The 17,290-nt window shown below is 60.7% G+C and overlaps 1 protein-coding gene across 2 annotated transcripts in view; it reads left to right on the top strand.

Moving 5' to 3' along the window:
* The window catches only part of Col5a1 (collagen type V alpha 1 chain), a 137,726-nt gene extending 120,879 nt beyond the window's left edge, over window positions 1-16,847 (top strand). Inside the window, exons 59-66 of one of the 2 annotated variants that reach the window (XM_026395386.2) lie at window positions 540-593; window positions 1,193-1,228; window positions 2,719-2,772; window positions 3,526-3,781; window positions 5,076-5,188; window positions 7,365-7,433; window positions 11,220-11,453; window positions 14,527-16,847. In XM_026395386.2, the coding sequence (XP_026251171.1) occupies window positions 540-593; window positions 1,193-1,228; window positions 2,719-2,772; window positions 3,526-3,781; window positions 5,076-5,188; window positions 7,365-7,433; window positions 11,220-11,453; window positions 14,527-14,673 (963 nt within the window). In that variant the 3' untranslated portion in view covers window positions 14,674-16,847. Of the gene's footprint in view, window positions 1-539; window positions 594-1,192; window positions 1,229-2,718; window positions 2,773-3,525; window positions 3,782-5,075; window positions 5,189-7,364; window positions 7,434-7,496; window positions 7,566-11,219; window positions 11,454-14,526 lie in introns of both variants that reach the window. The other variant, XM_026395387.2, reaches the window with a different exon arrangement.
* Window positions 16,848-17,290: the final 443 nt, after the last annotated feature.

Raw genomic sequence — 17,290 nt, forward strand, 5'->3', positions numbered from 1 at the left:
AGATCTCCAAGTGGAGACAGAGGGATTGGGTGGAAAGTGAGGGGGGGGTCTGCGGCACCAGGTGGTCAATGCAGAGAAGTCATTCTGCACCAGCGGGGCCTGAGCTTCATGGGAAGGGATGGTCAGAGGTCACACAGGCTGGACAGCATGGGACACATGGGGCCCAAAGCACTCCCAGCCCTCCCCGCCCTGCCTCTGCTTGTTGTGGCAGGGGGACTTGGGGGACAGGACCATGGACAGGAGCAACAAGAGAGACCAAGTGTGTGACAGAGTGTTGGACTGGTCATTCTGCATTCCAGTGGGACAGGGCTGGAGCAGTCTAGCGTGGACAGGGCAGTGGGGCTGGGCACGCCCACCCAGGCCCAGCGAGAAGAGACGTCTGCTCTTGTGGTGCAGCAGCCCCCACATCAGAGGGCAGCTGCCTGCACTGCAGAGGGGCAGCCAGGGGCTTGGGGACCCTGAGGCCCTGCGGGTCAGGGCCCGCTTCCTCCGCCCATCCCTGTCTGAAGGCCGTAACTGCTCTTTCTGCTTCTTTTCAGGGTATCACTGGTCCTTCGGGCCCGATTGGCCCCCCTGGGCCCCCTGGCTTGCCGGTGTGTATCTGTGAGGGGCCTGGGGTCCCCGGGTTGTTCTGTGGGGAGCAGGGAGGCTGGGGTGACAGGGAAGTTACAGAAACGGGGTCCAGGGTTGACACGTTGAACCCGCACTGGGCTCCGGGAGGCAGAGGCTTAGAAGTGGGGTTGATGGCCCTGACTGGGGACGGGAGGCAAGGAGGGGCCTACCTCTATGGCTGGGCACCCAGGGGCTGTGGAAGCTGTCTGTAGGCATGTGGTGAGGGTGAGGAAAGTAGTGTTTGGGCAGGGCCAGCCTGGCCAGGCTTGAGCTGGGCACCCACCCTGAGCACCCCAGACTGGGCCTCCCTGGTGTGGGGGAGAGCCAGCCCTGCCACAGCCCTGAGCCTGTCCTCACCCACCCCGTCTGAAGGTTAGGCCCTGGTCCATTTGCCCAAGGTGGAGGCCCTAGCCACGGGCCTCTGGGTGCTGTGGGGTGATGGTACATCATCAGGCACTCTCCACTCTTGCTTGGAGGCCACCAGAGTTGTCATTTCCCAGCTGGGCAGGCTGACCTGGGCTGAGCAGGACAGGGACCGGAGCAGCTTCCCCTGCTAACGCCTGACCTCTACTCCCTGCAGGGTCCGCCAGGTCCCAAAGGTGCTAAAGGCTCTTCGGTAAGTGGAGCTGCCTAAGGCCCCACCTGGGGAGCTGCTGGGGGAGGGGAGGAAGCGAAGTCCTGGGATGAGGCCCCTGCACCCCACCCTGCCCGCTCCTCCTCCTGTCTCTCCCCATTCCCCACTGTGCATCGTGACGTAAAGATAACCTTTAGTTTGGGGTTTGGGGTGTTTTTTTTGGCACTGGGGATTGAACCCAGAGTTGCTTAATCACTGAGCCACATCCCCAGCCCTTTGCTTATATTTTATTTAGGCACGGGACCTTGCTAAGTGGTTGAGGCTGGCTTTGAACTCATGGTCCTCCTCCTCAGCCTCCCGAGCCACTGGGGTTATTCCTTTCGGTTTCTTTAAAGACAGAAATTATATTGCTGCATTTACTGGGTTTTCAAAATTAATTATTATTCTAATCGTACAAACGAATGGAGTGAATGGTGACCATTCGAGTCCAGGTGTTCAGGGTGTGATGATAAACTCACAGCAGTTAGCGTTTCTGTCCACCTGAACATTTGTTAACCCTTTGATGGCATGTGGCCACTGCCTGGTCGGGTCAGAGCGATGCTCCAGCACGTGGCACAGAGCTTCCTGCTCAAACCCGTGCGTGTTCACTAAGGAGGTGTGGGTGCCGTGGACGGGTCCCGTGCTGTGGGGCACCGGCAGGTCTCCTCCGCCTCGCTGTGCTTGGCTCCGAGGTCCCGGCCCACGTCCCCAGCCTTTAGTAGTCGCTGCTCTGTCCACGTTGACTCCACTAGCATCACACACGAGGGCGGCCACGGGGCATTGGCCTTCTGCACCTGACAGTCTCCCATATTGCAGTGTCCCCAGCTCCACGGAGCCCTCGCCAGTGATGGGCTCCCTGCCCTCGTGGCCGATCACGCCCCTGAGCACACGTGCTTGTGCTCTTTATCCTCTGGCCCATCGACGGGCACCCAGGTCGGCTCTGCTCTGAGCAGCACTGAGCAGCCGCCGTGGGCGCGGGGCCTGTGTGTGCAGAGCAGGGTGGCTGGGTCTCGGGGTAGATGTGCTGTCCACTCTCTGGGGAGCCTCTTCTGTTCTCCACGAAGGCTGTGCTGATCACACTCCCAGCAGCCGAGGCCGGGGCTCCCTTTTCTCTGCCTCCTCTCCAGGGGTGGCTGAGTTGATCTTCTGATAGTGGCCTTCTCCCTGGTGGGCTGAGGCCACGTGTGATTTTGACTTGGCTTTCCCTGATTCTGATGAAGGGCTCACCAGCCATTTGAGTTTCTTCTCGGTGTCCCCTCTGACTTCCTGAGCTGCCAGGCACAGCCGGCCCCAGGGTGTCTGGGCTGCTCCTCCCTCTTGGAGGACACTGGCCCCAGGTTCCCTCCTCAGGTGTTCAGGAGAGCAGAGCTCTGCCATCCTTGTCCCCGCCCCCACCTTCACACTGATTTCCAGACCCTTCTGGAGCCCTAGGGGATATGTCAGCTCTTGTCACACTTCTGTGACCAAGGGTTGTTTTTTGTCTTTCTCTCCAGGGTCCCACTGGCCCGAAGGGTGAGGCAGGCCACCCAGGACCCCCCGGCCCGCCCGTGAGTAGCCTGTGACATGGGGGAAGTGGTTGGGACTGGAGGGACGTGTGTTCACGAGGCTCCTTCTGAAACACTGTGGCACCCACGTGGCATGCCCAGGGCCTGTCATGGGACACAGCAAGGGAAAATGAGTCACACAAGGCCACATACAGGCCACACAACCAACTCACCCCCAGGAAGAGCTGCCCAGGGGAGCGGGAGGGCATGCATGTGTGGGGTGCCTACGTGTGTGCGTTTGCTTGCCTGTGGGTGTGTGTGTGCATTCGTGAGTGTGTGCAGGTGTGTTCCGGGCACTGGGTAAGGCTCCAGAGGTGCAGCGGAAGCTCCCTGTGACCTGGGGTGCTGGAGCCTCCTCTGGGCCATGCTGACCCAGCACCCAGGTCCTAGTGCGGGATGCCTCCTGGACGCCACGTTTCCCACATCAGCAGGCCTTTATGTGGCTCCACTGTGTGCAGCGCCACCCGGGGCCACAGAGAGGAGGAGGGAAGTCCATCACTCTCCTGAGGCTTGGCTCCTAAGGCAGCCAGGGGCAGTAGACAGAGGCAAGGCCTTGAGCTGGAGGAGATGTGCAGCGCAGGCGGGAACCTGCAGAGCAGATGGGCGAGGGGAGAGAGCCACGCCGAGGGCAGACGTCCAGCCAGCCCAGGACACCGGCCCGAGGGGCCCGGCCAGCCAGGCCCTGGCTGTGGGGCTCCGTCCTGGCCCAGGACCTGCTCCTTCCCTTCCACTCACCACTGCCCTCCTGCACCCCAGGGTCCCCCGGGTGAGGTCATCCAGCCCCTGCCGATCCAGGCGTCCAGAACTCGCCGGAACATTGACGCCAGCCAGCTGCTGGACGACGGGGCAGGCGAGAGCTACGTGGACTACGCGGACGGCATGGAGGAGGTCTTCGGATCGCTCAACTCGCTGAAGCTGGAGATCGAGCAGATGAAGCGGCCGCTGGGCACGCAGCAGAACCCCGCCCGCACCTGCAAGGACCTGCAGCTCTGCCACCCCGACTTCCCAGACGGTGAGGGCTGAGGGGCGCCTGACCCACGGGTGCCCGGGCCAGGACGGTCACCTCCCGGCTTCGCTTCCCCATCGGTGGGAGGACACACAGGCTGTCTGTCCCCTTGCCAACTTGTGGAGGCCACAGGGTGAGGTGACAGGTCAGAGGAGGCCAGGGAGAGAGGCCAGGCTCCCAGGCGGGCCAGACCTGGATTCTGTCCCTCTTGGCCATTCTCAGGGGGGTACCTGCCTTGCCCTGAGCCTTGTCATTCCAGGTCTGCAAAATAGGGACAAAAACCTCTTCCTGTGAGAGGACAGGTAAACGGGGCATGGCATAAGATGCCCGTGGCCTGGCACTGAGCAAGGGCTGGCCTGAGGGTCAGAATTTGCAGCCATTATTGGTGAGTTGTAAAGAATCATGATAATAATATAAAGAGGAGACAGAGTGCAGGGGCAGGAAGGTGGCAGAGTGGCTCTTTGTCCAGGTCACGGTTATTTACACCAGTAGGTCACATTGGGCCGTGAGAACCACAACCACACTATGGTTTAGAGAACCAGGAAGGCTGCTTATTCTGCAGTTACATTTCACAGTTACAATGTGCAATGTCGGGAGCTTTGTGCAGCTCTCCAGAAGGTCCACTGTCTGAAGTTACTGTTAGGCGGGCAGCTCCAGGAGCACCAGAGCTTGGTGAGATATTGTAGTTATGAAGCAAGCAAGTTCCTCTATTCCCAGGAGCTATGTGCCTAAGAGTAAGGTGGAAGCTGGTAAGACTTTAGCATGGATGGCATTGCCATAGCAACCGGGCATCCTAGGCCTCTGCTCAGAAACTTTGCCATACCCTGAAGTCATCAGGGACCCCGGTCCCAAACACCGAACCCCTACAGTGAGTGGTCTACACTCTGGATCATCAGGAAATGCAGGTCTGTCTGGAGTCACAGGACAGGCACTAACTGAGTGACACAGCCCCCATGGCAGCCTCCCAGAAGACCCAGGGATATCTGTGGTCCCAGGAGACCCTCACTCCACAGCCATGAATTTCCAGAGCTCCCTCCAGAACATTCCCTGCCTTCCCATCATTAATGGTCCAGCTACCTTCCCCTGGTCACCACACACCTGCCCAGTGTGCTTCCTGCTGTAGCTCTGTCCTTGGTGGACACTCTGTCCCCTCTCTTAGGGGCCCAGCAGGGAAGGCAGCACAGAAGGCCTGCATTGGTGGCCCTAGCTGCTCTGTGATGCCAGACTGGGGTGTTGAAGCAGCTCCTGGAACTGTCCGGGAGCAGTCCTCACAAACCCACCTCCCTGTCTCTGAATCCAGGTGAATACTGGGTAGATCCCAACCAAGGGTGCTCCAGGGACTCCTTTAAAGTCTACTGCAACTTCACAGCTGGAGGGTCGACGTGCATCTTCCCAGACAAGAAGTCTGAGGGGGTGAGTACCCTCCTCGCCCTGTGGCCCAGTGGGCCTCGGTCTCACGGCAGGGCCAGGCCAGGGTTTGGGTGCTTCAGGGTGCACAGATTTAAGGCTGAGAGCCAGAAACCCAGAAGAAGACCTGAGTTGCTTTCAGAAGAGGTCTTGTGGCTTCCAGTGGGCACGAGCCTCCTCGGGCTGTGCAGGTGGAGGACAGTAGTCTCTGCCTGGGGTTTCACCCTGGGAGCCAGCCGCCTTTCCCAGGTGACCTGTGTTTCCTGATACTGGCCTAAAGCCCAGGAAGGACATTTGACACAGGTGTGATGAAGTCACCCTAAGACATCCTCGGAAGCTGCCGTGTCCCTGAGTTCCTGGTGCCAGCTCTTTCCCAGGGGACTCACTCTAGGCCTCCTGAGGGCCATGCGCTATCCTACAGTCTGGGGGCAGGTAGCAAGGTCTGAGTTATCAGGCCATGAAATGCCACTTAGGTATTCATCTCTGTGTGCCTCTGTCCTGCGTGGACACGTGTGGGCATGGTGTGGGTGAGTGTGCATGCAAGGGGTGCGTCTGCCCTGCTGCTAGCTGAGAAGAAGACCAAGACTGCAGCCTCAGGGGACAGGTGCTCCTCCTCAGCGTCCCCCCACACAGCTGGTGGGCGTCACGTGCCCTTTTCTGGAGACCACAGCAGGCTCAGCACCATGAGCCCCATGCAGCTTCCTAAGGGCCTCAGGGCCTGAGCAGCAGTTTCCTGCTAAAGGGGAACACTTGAGTCCCCCCAGGGCCACTGCCCCTCACTCCCCAAAGCATTCCGCAAACAAGCAAGCACCAGCAGCCCCTTGGGTCGGATGCCTGTGGGCAGCAGCAGGAGCTGGAGCACGGCTGGAGGTTTGTGGGCGCCTGTGTTCTGATCCACCGTCCCCCTAGCTGGCCTTCCACACCCTGATCACCTGCCTTCCCAGGGACAGACCTGGGCTTGGAAGAGAGACAGACAGGCCGTTGGCACAGAGACCTCCCCAGTGGAGGGGGTCTTCTTCTTTCCTTCTTTCAGACAGAGGCCCAGAGTGACGTTTCTCCTCCTCCTCTGCCCTGTCCTCTGCCAACAGGGCATCCACTCCCTAACCCAGGGCAGACAGACCTCTCTGGGTGGTACTGGGCCACCGCAAACGAGCTGGAGCAGGTTTGAAGCAGAGGCTGGGGGTCCCTGTTCAGGGGGAAGCTGCTCCCACACCTGGGCTTGGCCCTGACAGGCAGATTTGGAAAGGAGAGTGGGGCTGGGGCTCTGGGCAGGGCAAGCAGCCTGGACACCCCTTCCCCCAGCAGGTGCCCTTTTCTGGCTCCTGGGACAGGGTCAGCTCAGAGGCGCCAGCCCAGGCAATGACTAAGGATTCTAACTGGTGTCTCTTCACCATGAGTCCCGTGGGCTGGGTCCTGGCCACAGGTCCCTGAGGGACCTAGTCAACCCAAGCTCAGCCCAAGCTGGCCCCAAAGGCTCTCAAAACTATAGGGCTGGGCATGTGTCCCCGTAGAAAGGCCTCGCTCAGCCACCCACCCACTCGCTGTGCTCACTGAGCCCAAGCCACCGGCCAGATCTGGGCACCTATGGCCGCAGCCTCTACAGAAACAGTCCTCTCTCCAGAGCCCCCTGGAGGGGGCAGCAGCTGTCCCTGGGTGCATGCTGCGATCCCAGGAGACATCCCACACAGCCCTGCTTCTGCTGTCACAGCAGACCCAGGTGTGGCCGCCAAGACCCACAGGCCCCAGAGGAGACCCAGCACACACACACTCACACACCACACACACACACACCACGAGCACGACACCATGTGCACATGCAACACACACAGCGGGTCTGTCTGTCCCAGCACCAGCCCCTCGGTCACACTGGCTCTCATCCCGGCTCTCTGTCGTGGTCTGAGGGTCTGCCGTGTGCTCGTCCACCCACCAGCTCTGCGTGTGCCCACTGCTGACGTGCAGTGTGCGCCGACACTGGCTGCATCAGCACTGGTCCCTGGACAGCTGGAGCTGTCACCCTGCCTGACCACCAGGGGCCTCCTCCAGGGGCCTCAGCTCTTGGGGTGGGCAGGCGCTCCCCAGGGGACCCCAGGGGCCGGGGAGAACGGGGGACGGGTCCAGGAGGCAGGAGAAGTAACCCTTTCATCTTGTTTCTCTCCCTCCCCCTGCCCTGCCCGACATGCAGGCCAGAATCACTTCTTGGCCCAAAGAGAACCCGGGTTCCTGGTTCAGTGAATTCAAGCGTGGTAAACTGGTAAGGTGGCCTCTTTCTCCTTGGCGGTTGCCACTTTAAACCCGCCCATCTCCTATCTTGCAGAGTAAAATGGCCCGCTGGCCCAAAGAGCAGCCTTCCACCTGGTATAGTCAGTACAAGCGGGGCTCCCTGGTAAGTGGCCGCCTCGGGGCTGCCTGCTTGCCGCTCGGCCTGGCTCACGGCTCTGCATGGACTGCTGCCGCCAGGCCACACCTGCACTTCTTTTGGCCGGACTCCTCCATGTCCTGTGACGTAGGCTCCGAGGATGTGGAGCTCCTTCTGCGCACCTGTCCCCCTGCTCCCAACCAGAGCTCGTCCCAGCCTGGCAGTAGCTGAAGGGGTTGAAACTCGGTGCCACAACTGGGTGTGGGCAACAAGCCTGGGCTGCCAGGCTGCCCACAGAAGGCACAGCCCAGGTGCCAGCCCCAAGGTCAGACCACAGCAGGACTTTCACAAGTCCAGTGGAAGGGCAAGTGAAGTGGGTCCTGTCCACCTAAAGGACGAGTGCTGTCCCCAGGACCTCACCACACTCACCCTGGGGGCTGCTGACCCAGCTGTGCAGCTCTGCGGCCGGGCCCTCCACAGCCATGTCAGCCCGTGAGGGATCCCTTCTCAGGGTAGACAGAGCTTGGCGCTCTTGAGAGAACCAAGTGGGAGGTCCTCTGGCCTAGATGGGTGCCAGCTTGGACGGATCTCAGTGAGGACGTGTCCGTGTCCCACAGGCAGCTTTGCCCCAAGCACCACGGGCGCGAGGCTCCATTCTCCGGGGCTCCATGTGCAGCCCAGACTCCCTTTCCCACCCAGCTCTCAGGCCCAGTGGGCAGGACCCTAGGGTCCGTGGGCATGCAGGAGCCTGCTCTCGGGTCTGGGCGTCCAGCCTGGGGTTAGCCCAGCTTGCTCGCTGCCTCCCGAAGCTCCTGTCCCAGCTCTGGACACAGAGGCTGTGTCCCCCCGAGGACCTAGAGCTGCCATCTCTGGCTGCCTTTGCCGTGTTCCCCTAAAGCCTCGTCCCTTAGCCTGGGACACGCCTGGCTCTGGGTCAACGTCTCAGGCCTCGGATTCTAGGCACCCAGCCCCTGTTCCAACGCACTGAAGGCCTGTGCTCTCTGTGGCCACATCTGGCGGCCTGTGCTGTTTTATCTCTGTGGACGCCAACCTTCCTGTCCCTTTCTCTCCCACGTCTCTTTCTGCTCCCCCCACTGTGCTGTTCAGAAAGCCCACAGGCACACAGAAGGACCTGAAGGGACAGCGTGGCGGGAGGGCTCTGTGGCAGCACCTGCAGAGGTGGGAGAGGGCCAGCAGAAGGGCCAGCAGGGTGAAGCCGCCAGGCGAGCCGGCAGCAGGCGCTGCCCTGGTCTTGGGCCTTCTCCCGGGAGGCCCCGGTGCCCAGTCCATTTCCTCACCCTGAGGAAGTGGTTGTGGAACACACGTTTCTAGTCATCGGCCCAGATGGCCTGCCCACCTCTGACCTTTGTCCTATTTCTCAGACAGTGGACAGGGACAGAGATTCAGGGGGACCCAGGGGAGTCTCTGAGGTGTGGGCCCCCTGTCTGGTTCAACCAGACATGCCACCACACAGTGCCACAGAGGCCATTACAGCTCCCTGGGCCTCAGGGATTCTCGCCCTCAGCCTGGGCCACGGGCCCTGGCCTTCTGACCACCTGGGGCACCGAGGGCTTCAGGTCCTTCTGTGTCAGCTGCCCTGGCTGCGCCACATGCCTCCCTTCAGTCAGTCTCCTTCCCTCCCAGGAGCGCTGGACACTGGACTGTGGTGGGTACCCAGCTTTCCTCCACAGGGTCTGGCGGAGGCCTCTGAGGGCACGGCATTGGCCCTCCACCTGGCGGGAAGCAGCGGGCCCTGGGCCTGTCACCACCCACTCCGGCTCTCTAATCATAACCCCACCTTCCTGCTGCCCACTTCCCACCCCCAAGCTCCCATGGAGTAGCCACCCACGTGCTCATGCTCCTCTTGGGTGCGCTGACACAGACCATGTGGAGCGTCCACAGCCCAGAGGTGGACTGCCAGTGTCAGACCTGCTTCCCCAGAATAGTGCCCAGGGCAGGAGGGGCCAGCCTGGCTCTCCCAAAAGGGTCTTTCTCAAGATGGGCCTCAGGGTCCTGCCTGGGCCAGGAGAGACAGGGTGCTGTGACCAAGGGGCTGAGGGGCATCTGCAGTCTTGGCAACAGCGACCATTTCAGAAAGCTTTGAGTTTGCAAAAGAGAGGCAGAACCCGAGCCTCCCCTCTGGGAGAGCTGGCACTGCCCCATGCCCAGGTGGGCAGACCTAGCTGGTGGTGCTGGAGAAGCCGTCCCTGGCTTGCTGGGGTGGGGGTCCCACAGTGAGGCCTGTGTGGCCAGGCCCCAGCCTGCCCGCTCTCCTGGGAGCCCAGCCGGTGAGGGGGAAACGGCGTGCAAGACGCCATCCTGGAGCACCCCTGTGCCTCCAGGGCTGTGCCCAGTCACCCCAGTGTGGACATAGCCCTGACCTGCTTCAGGCCAGCCTTCCTGCATGTCCCCCAGGTGGCCTGAGTCGCTCTCTGAGGTCTCCTGCTCCCCATAACCCCAGATTCTCACAGGCTCCCTGCCCAGGGCCTTGCACGTCCTGGGTTCCTGACAGCTACCCTTCCTCCATTCACAGAAGTTCATGGGCACCTTCCTTTGCTGGCCTTGGAGCACAATGACAGGGACATACGGGCCCGGCTCCTGCCCTTACAGTGCCCTCTGTCCAGCCAGGGTGACAGATAGGATCCCAGGCACCTGGGTCTCAGGGCCAGTGCTGGACTGGAGGAATGCAGGGAGGGGCCAATACAGCCAGTGAGGGCCACTGAGGGCTGGAGCAGGGAGTGGGAGTGGCCAGTCCTCCCTGGGAGTGTCCAGCAGTGCTCCAGCAGAGGAGCCATGGAGGCTCAGGGCAGAGGGTGTCTCGTCCCACCTGGGAGTGGACACAGAGGCCCCAGGAAGCCTCCTCCCGCTCTTTGGTCTGCTCTCTGGTGCATCTACCAGGAGAGGCCAAGCCTGGCCCAGGTTCCCGGCACTCCAGCCCAGCCCTGGAGACGCCACACTGCCCCTCGGGGGCTTGTCCAGAGGGTCCCTGTCCGATTAACACGTTCAAGCCAGGCAGACCCTGCCATCTGGGAAGGAGGCCAGCAGGCTCCTCAGAGGCCACAGGGCATCGCCTGGAGGCACAGGGGTGCTCAGGATGGCATCTCTGCATAGAGGCAAGATGTGGGCTAGGAGGGTCCCCAGGCTGGAGCGAGGCTGGGGAGGGAGTGGCAGCCTCCTCCCATTCATACTCCTGGGGAGAAGACCCCGCCTTTGAAAGGCAGAAGGGAGGAGGTCAGTGGGTGGAATGAAGGGAGGACAGGCGCAGTGGGCATCCCCAGAGGACGGGGCTACTTCCCTCAGGAGGCCTCCCAGCCCAACAGCAGGCTGGCTGGCCGTGGCAGCAGGCTCTGGGCCCCGGTACCAAGCAAAGGGGCCACTAGCCTGTTCTCTCCAAGCTTAGTCTAGGGAGGACACAGGGATAGCCCCGGCGGGGGGAGGGAATTGAAGGTGGTCTTCCTGGAGGAGGAGCACCAGGAATCTGGAGGGAAGTAAGATGTGGTTCACTGTCCTCAGGAACCCTAGAGAGCCAGGTGCTGCCTTGGGGGGGCGTGGGAACTGGGAATCCCTGCAGTGTCCTCAGGGGAGACAGGCCAGGGGCGAAGCCTGGGGCCAGTGGACGTGGGGCTCTGGCCGTGGCCGTGTGCCTGGCCCTGCTGAGTCCACCTGCTGTCCTGCCGGCAGCTCTCCTATGTGGACGCCGAGGGCAACCCTGTGGGCGTGGTGCAGATGACCTTCCTGCGGCTGCTGAGTGCCTCTGCCCACCAGAACGTCACCTACAACTGCTACCAGTCAGTGGCCTGGCAGGACGCCTCCACGGGCAGCTACGACAAGGCCATCCGCTTCCTGGGCTCCAACGACGAGGAGATGTCCTACGACAACAACCCGTACATCCGCGCCCTGGTGGACGGCTGCGCTGTGAGTGCCGGGGCCGCGCCCCCCCCTTGCTCATTGCAAGCTTATGGGGCACCTGGGCTGTGTGCCTGGGTGTGGGGACATCCCAGAGCCCCGGCCTGGCTGGTGGCCACTTGGCTTCCTTAGACAGATCCCAGACAGAATCAGGGCTGGCACACGGAGCCCCCTGCAGCGCAGCTGGTGAGGCAGGCAGGCGAGAGCGTCCTCAGCCCCCGGCCCACACAGGGCCCTTCCCTTGGTTCCCTGGTCAGGAGAACTTTCTGTGGTCCCTCCTGGCCTTCCCGGTTCCCAGCACTGGCTGCTGTCAGAGCTGGCCTCAGTGTCCCTAGCCCAGGAGGCCTCCCTGAGCCCAGCTCCTAAAGAGGAGCATCCCGTCCATCCCCATCAGCTCTCTAAGCTCCTGGTGGCCTCGGAGCATCTCTGGATAGAGGCAAGATGTGGGCTAGGAGGGTCCCCAGGCTGGAGCGAGGCTGGGGAGGGAGTGGCAGCCTCCTCCCATTCATACTCCGGGGGAGAAGACCCCGCCTTTGAAAGGTGGGGAGGTGATGGCCAAGACCAGAGTAACCCGTGGTGGAAACCTGGCTCTGCGCTGCAGCCCGAGCCCAGGAGTTCAGGTGCAGGGAGCAGCTGGCCGAGCGGTGCAGGAGCCAGGGGAGCGCTGAGGGCTCTACCCGTGAACCCCAGAGAGGTTCAGCATGATTTGAAAGGTCACGACCCTCTCATTTAATTACAGAGCTCCCACGGGGGACTCTGGCACCCGCACGAGGGCCAGTCGCGGGAGGTCTGCTTGACGCATAGTGTAATAACAGCTCAGGAAATTGGAATTCCAGTTCTGGCCTCGTTTGGCTGGGTAGCCTGATTGACGGGGCTGCTGAGCGGCTGGCCCTGTGGAGGGGCACAAATCACCGGGCAAGAGGGCCAAGGAGCTGCGCCACATAAATCCTGTTGTTTGTGCAGCTTTGTGCGCCCCCCGGGGGCTGTTGCCAGCCCATAATGGTTATTTATGCCTCTGGAATAACGGGGTAACAGAGCAGCGTGCGGCAGCCTACTTTAAATACGCCCCCTCTAAGTGTGCTGATAATTGGAGTGGAGGGGCCCCATAAATCCAGGCAAATCACCTGCCAGCTTAGCACATGCTGCCCATCCCCTGGGTGGACAGAGAGCAGTGCTGTCGCCATGGGGGCCTGTCCCTCCCTGCCCCTGGCGGGGCAGCAGAGCAGGACCGGTGGCCCTGGGGTCAGCTGCTGGCTGGTGAAGGTGCAGCTCCCTGAGGCTGAGGTCACATGGCTCCTGAGGGTCTCAGCCTGGGGGTCTCATTCGAGTCCCAGTTGGGGACAGGTGGGAGCAGAGTCCAAGGAGAGGGAACTCGGCTGCTCCTCGCCGGCTGGAGGAGAGGGTGAGGAACCCCTTCTACAGGAGGGGCGTGGGTGCCACTGTCGTGAAGGATACTATGTCCAGCTCGGGCTGCCCACCCATGCTTCTGAAAGCTGCAGAGCACACCTGGCCTCTCCCTCCCTCTCCCCTCAGGCAGCCTTGAGGGCTCCGACACCTGCTCGGGCTCTCCCGGCCAGGCAGCCCCAAGGCTTTGGCTCCTTGGAAGCTCAGCAAGGTTCTCGTCCATCAGTGTCAGTGCTGTCGAGTTCCTGAGTGACCCGGAATAAGTCCTTCAAGGGGCACCAGCAGATCTCAAGGATCAGAGTGTCTGAGACATGTGTGAAAAGTGCAGACTTTGAGTACCTCCCGGGAGGGAGCTGCTGGATCAAGACCTCCGGCTGGGCTGGGCTGGGCTGGTGTGCTCCCCGGCTCCTGAGAGCTTGTGTTTTCTCTGAAGTTCTCTCCCCGGCTGGCTTTGGAACTGCAGTAGGCGGGCTGTCCTGGTGGGGTGGGGCAAGGGAGCGTGGGCCTAGGGTGCGTGCAGGTGGGAGGTCAGGAGGCTGATGCGTGTGCTATGGCAGGACCCAGGCAGCAGTCCCCACCTTGCCCACTCAGTGCAGCCCGTGGCCCTCGAGGACATGGAGCGCAGAGAATGCGTTCGCTGTCTGTCGCTTCTATCAAGTTGGTCCCCCAGCCGTGGCCGCTTCAGACAGGAATTTGTCATGGCATTTAGTTCTGAGAGCTGGGCATCTGGGAGGGCCTTGGCAAGCTGGCCTGGCTCAGGTCTGGTGTGCTCCGGCTACCCTGACCAGCCACCCCAGCAGCCGTGTGGCTTGCAGACACCAGCCCCGATTATTCATGGCTTTGTGGCCTAGAAGGGCCAGGCTAGGGTGCCAGCAGGGTAGGGATCTGGGTGGGAGATGGCCGGCTTCTTGCTGTGTCCTCATATGTCAGAGAGGATGAGGGGTCTCCCTAGGGGCACTCATGGGGCACATGCCTTCCTCACCTCCCAGAGGCCTTGCCTCCTACCCTTCGCCTGGGGGCGGGGGCTCCTGTAGATCCGGGGGTTACACACTCAGCCGTCACAGTGGGGAAGAAGGGCCTAAGGCCTGTGCTCCCCACTCAGGTAGGTGGACAGGGCAGAGTGGGGTGATGTGGGGTCTCTGGCTCAGAGTGGTCCGGGACCTCGCAAGCTGCACCCTGGCCACGTTGGCTCTGAGCTGGCCTCCCTGTTTTCCCCTTGGATGACTTCCACCAGGGATGGGGTGGTGGAGGGAGACCTGGGCCAGATTCGGCTCAGAGTATACACCCAGTCTCCGTCTAGAGACTGGTTACAGGCCACTGTCCAGGATAGGGGGTGGGGGCCCATGGTGTCCCGAGGTCTTGGGAAGATGCAGTCCAGGGACCCCTGTGGGTAGAGGGGCTTGAAGAAGCTGTAGACCCTGCCAGGTCCTTCCCACAGTGTGTGACCCATCTGGACTGTTCCATTGCCCTCTGAGGCCCACCCCCACCCCAGGACTGTGCGGTGGGTGGTGGGAGGTGCCCTGGGTCACAGGGTGTGGGGGCGGGTCTGCCGCCATGCGGCTTCTCACCAGCCCGCTGAAGCTGGGGGAGGGAAGGGCCCAGAGCCTGGTTCTGGGGCCTGGGCCGCCCCAAGGGACCCTGGCTCTGACTCGCTGTCTGCCTGTGTCTTCCTCCCCAGACCAAGAAAGGCTACCAGAAGACGGTGCTGGAAATCGACACCCCCAGGGTGGAGCAGGTGCCCATCGTCGACATCATGTTCAACGACTTTGGTGAAGCGTCACAGAAATTTGGATTTGAAGTGGGGCCGGCTTGCTTCATGGGCTAGGAGCTGCCGGCCCGTCTCTGAGAGCAACCTTGTGACCTCAACACGCCCTTCGTGAGTGTCTCGTGCACGACATCCTGGACAGTGAAGGTTTCTCGCTCCCCTCCTGCCTGACTTCATCTGTGCCTCCGCACCACACGGCGCCCACCCCAAGCCCAGAGAGAACAAAGGGAAACAGTCGCGTCCCCACCCAGAGCCGAATCACATGACCTAGCTGCCACAGCCTCTCAACCATGCCCACGTCCAGCCACCCCAGGCCACAGGGAAGGCAGCGGGCCCACGATGCCCTGGCCCCCGGCTCTCCTGATCCGTCACCCTGGCATTCAGGACAGTTTGCAGGGGGTGGGGGTGGGGCTGCAGCATTTGGATATCACTTTTTAAGAATTCAACTTGAAGATATGTATCTGCCCTGACCTTCAAAAAATGTTCTGAGGCAAGCCTTGTAAAGGTCGCCAAGCCTCCGTTCCCCACCACCCTCCACACGATCCATGCAGAGGCCAAATGTCATCCGCTTGTGCCTTTCCCATGGATTAAAGGTGCTTATGTTTTTGTGAGTTTTAAGTAAATATTTGTATTGTATTGTTATAAATGTTAAGTGTGCCTGACTTTCAATCGTGCGTGGAAACCCAGCCCCTGGCCCACTGGGAGAGCAGGCAGATGGGTGAGGTGTCCACTGCAGGTTGCAGGCCGGTTTGGATTGGCAGTGGGACGCCTCCTGCCCGCCTGTCAGGAATGTGCAATAAATTGGAAAGTCGCCCAGGTCAGCAGGAAGTGAAGCTGTCGCTGAAAAGCAGGTGCCCGGGCCCTTTTCCAGATGATTTTTTGATTAGCTCTGGACTTTTTTTTTTTTTTTTTAATGGGGAGGAAAAAGGAATTTGAGACTCTGCCTTTTCTACATGCCCTTAGGTTCAAGCAGGCTTAAATTAATTCTGATGGCTTCCCTTTTCCATTTTCCTTCCTGCCGAGCCTGATGGGAAGATTCCGGGGCAGAGAACCGCATTCTCTGTAGTGGAGAATCAGGTGAAAACTGGTGCTGATGTTCACACTTCTCTTGTGGTGCTATGTGTCCTGAGATCCCCGGGGCAGCGACACAGGGGCCTGGCCGACCTCCTCCTCCAGGCTTCCCCATCCCAGCCCTGGCCTCCGCCAGCTCAGTGTTTGCCAAGGACCCTGAGATGAGCGCGGTCACCTCCTCCCCAGTGGGCTCCAGAGCCGCTGCTTCTCTGGGTGGTGGGGAAGCTGCTCCCGGGGCCTGTCACCAGAACCGGGTTGTGCCTACACAATTTGAAAACACACACAAAATAGACTTCCTGCCTCGTGCACGGTGTACCCACAGCAGGTTGTGTTCGGTCGCCGAATGTTTGTGGTGCTAATTTCTGTCTGTTTCAAGGACCGCGATGAAGCTGTGGGGTGGCCCCAGCGCTGCCCCAGCAGACCGAGAACTGTGCAGTGGACTCTGAGGCTCCCCGGGGCTGTGCGGCGCCACTTTCCCATGAAGCGTTTTGGGTTTCCACCTGCACAGGTCCTGGATGCAGGCGTCAGCCGCTCTGGAGCTCAGGGCTGGAACGGGACCCTCTGGGCATTGTCCCTTCTCCCCGCTGTCCAAGGCAAGGGGGCCTCTTGTGCGGGCAGGAGGACCCCGAGGCCAGCGGGAGAGGCAATCCCTTCACTGTGAAAAGCTGCCCTCCGGCTGCGTCCTTTCCTTCCACCGTGGGAAACGCAGGTGGCCTGGGAGTGAGCCTGGTTCATGCTCCAATGCAGTCCTTCCCGTCCCCGTGCGGCTCAGGAAGCCACAGCAAAAGCACCCGAGGCATAAAGGACACCACTGACGCCAGTGTCCCAGACGTCCCTGGAAATCAAGTCTCACTCTTGCCAAAGAAAAGTCTGGCTTGGAGATTTCTCGAAGCCGGGATGCCAGGATTTGCCGGTGACAACCATGCTCATGTCCTGTGAGAAAAGCCATATTGGAGGACTGCCCTGTGATGCCCGTGGATTCCGTCTAGGTCATGTGATTCTGTTTCCACTTCTCGCCCCATCCAGAGTGTCCTTTTATTCCGTCTTTTTCTGTCGGTCCCCTCACAGTGTTGTGATTTGTACTGAAGTCCAAACCTGTCCTGTGCCCGACCAACTTCAGCCCCCACGTATTGCAATAAAATTACTTCTTGTATTTGCAGACACTCTTCTGGCGTATTTTATTTTTTCTTCCCCACATATGAGGGGACAAACCTTGGTGAGAAGAAAAAAACTTGGTAAACAGAAAACCTACAGGAATGGCTGTAGGGCACTGGGCCCCCACAGTACCCTGCCGGCTGGCACATCGAGCATGTCCTAAAGATCCAGCAGACATGTCATACGACCAGGAAAGGCGTTCCAAAGTATCTCAAACCTGTGTAAGCCAGGAATGATTGTAATGGTTTTTCAATAAATCAAGTTGACTGTTTCCACCGTGAATGCACGTGATCGGCTGTATTCTTTAGTGTGGCCAGGCCCCCGCTGCATGACACCAGTGTTTAGTGCACAGTCCCAGGATGGTAGGAACCTTCAGTGTAATGGCAGTGGTCACAGGAGGAGTGTGGCAGGGGCCTGGCGTGACAGTCAGACCCTCGGGAGGAGGGGAGGG

Source organism: Urocitellus parryii, chromosome 4, assembly GCF_045843805.1.
Source record: "Urocitellus parryii isolate mUroPar1 chromosome 4, mUroPar1.hap1, whole genome shotgun sequence".
In the NCBI taxonomy this organism is placed as follows: Eukaryota; Metazoa; Chordata; class Mammalia; order Rodentia; family Sciuridae; genus Urocitellus; species Urocitellus parryii.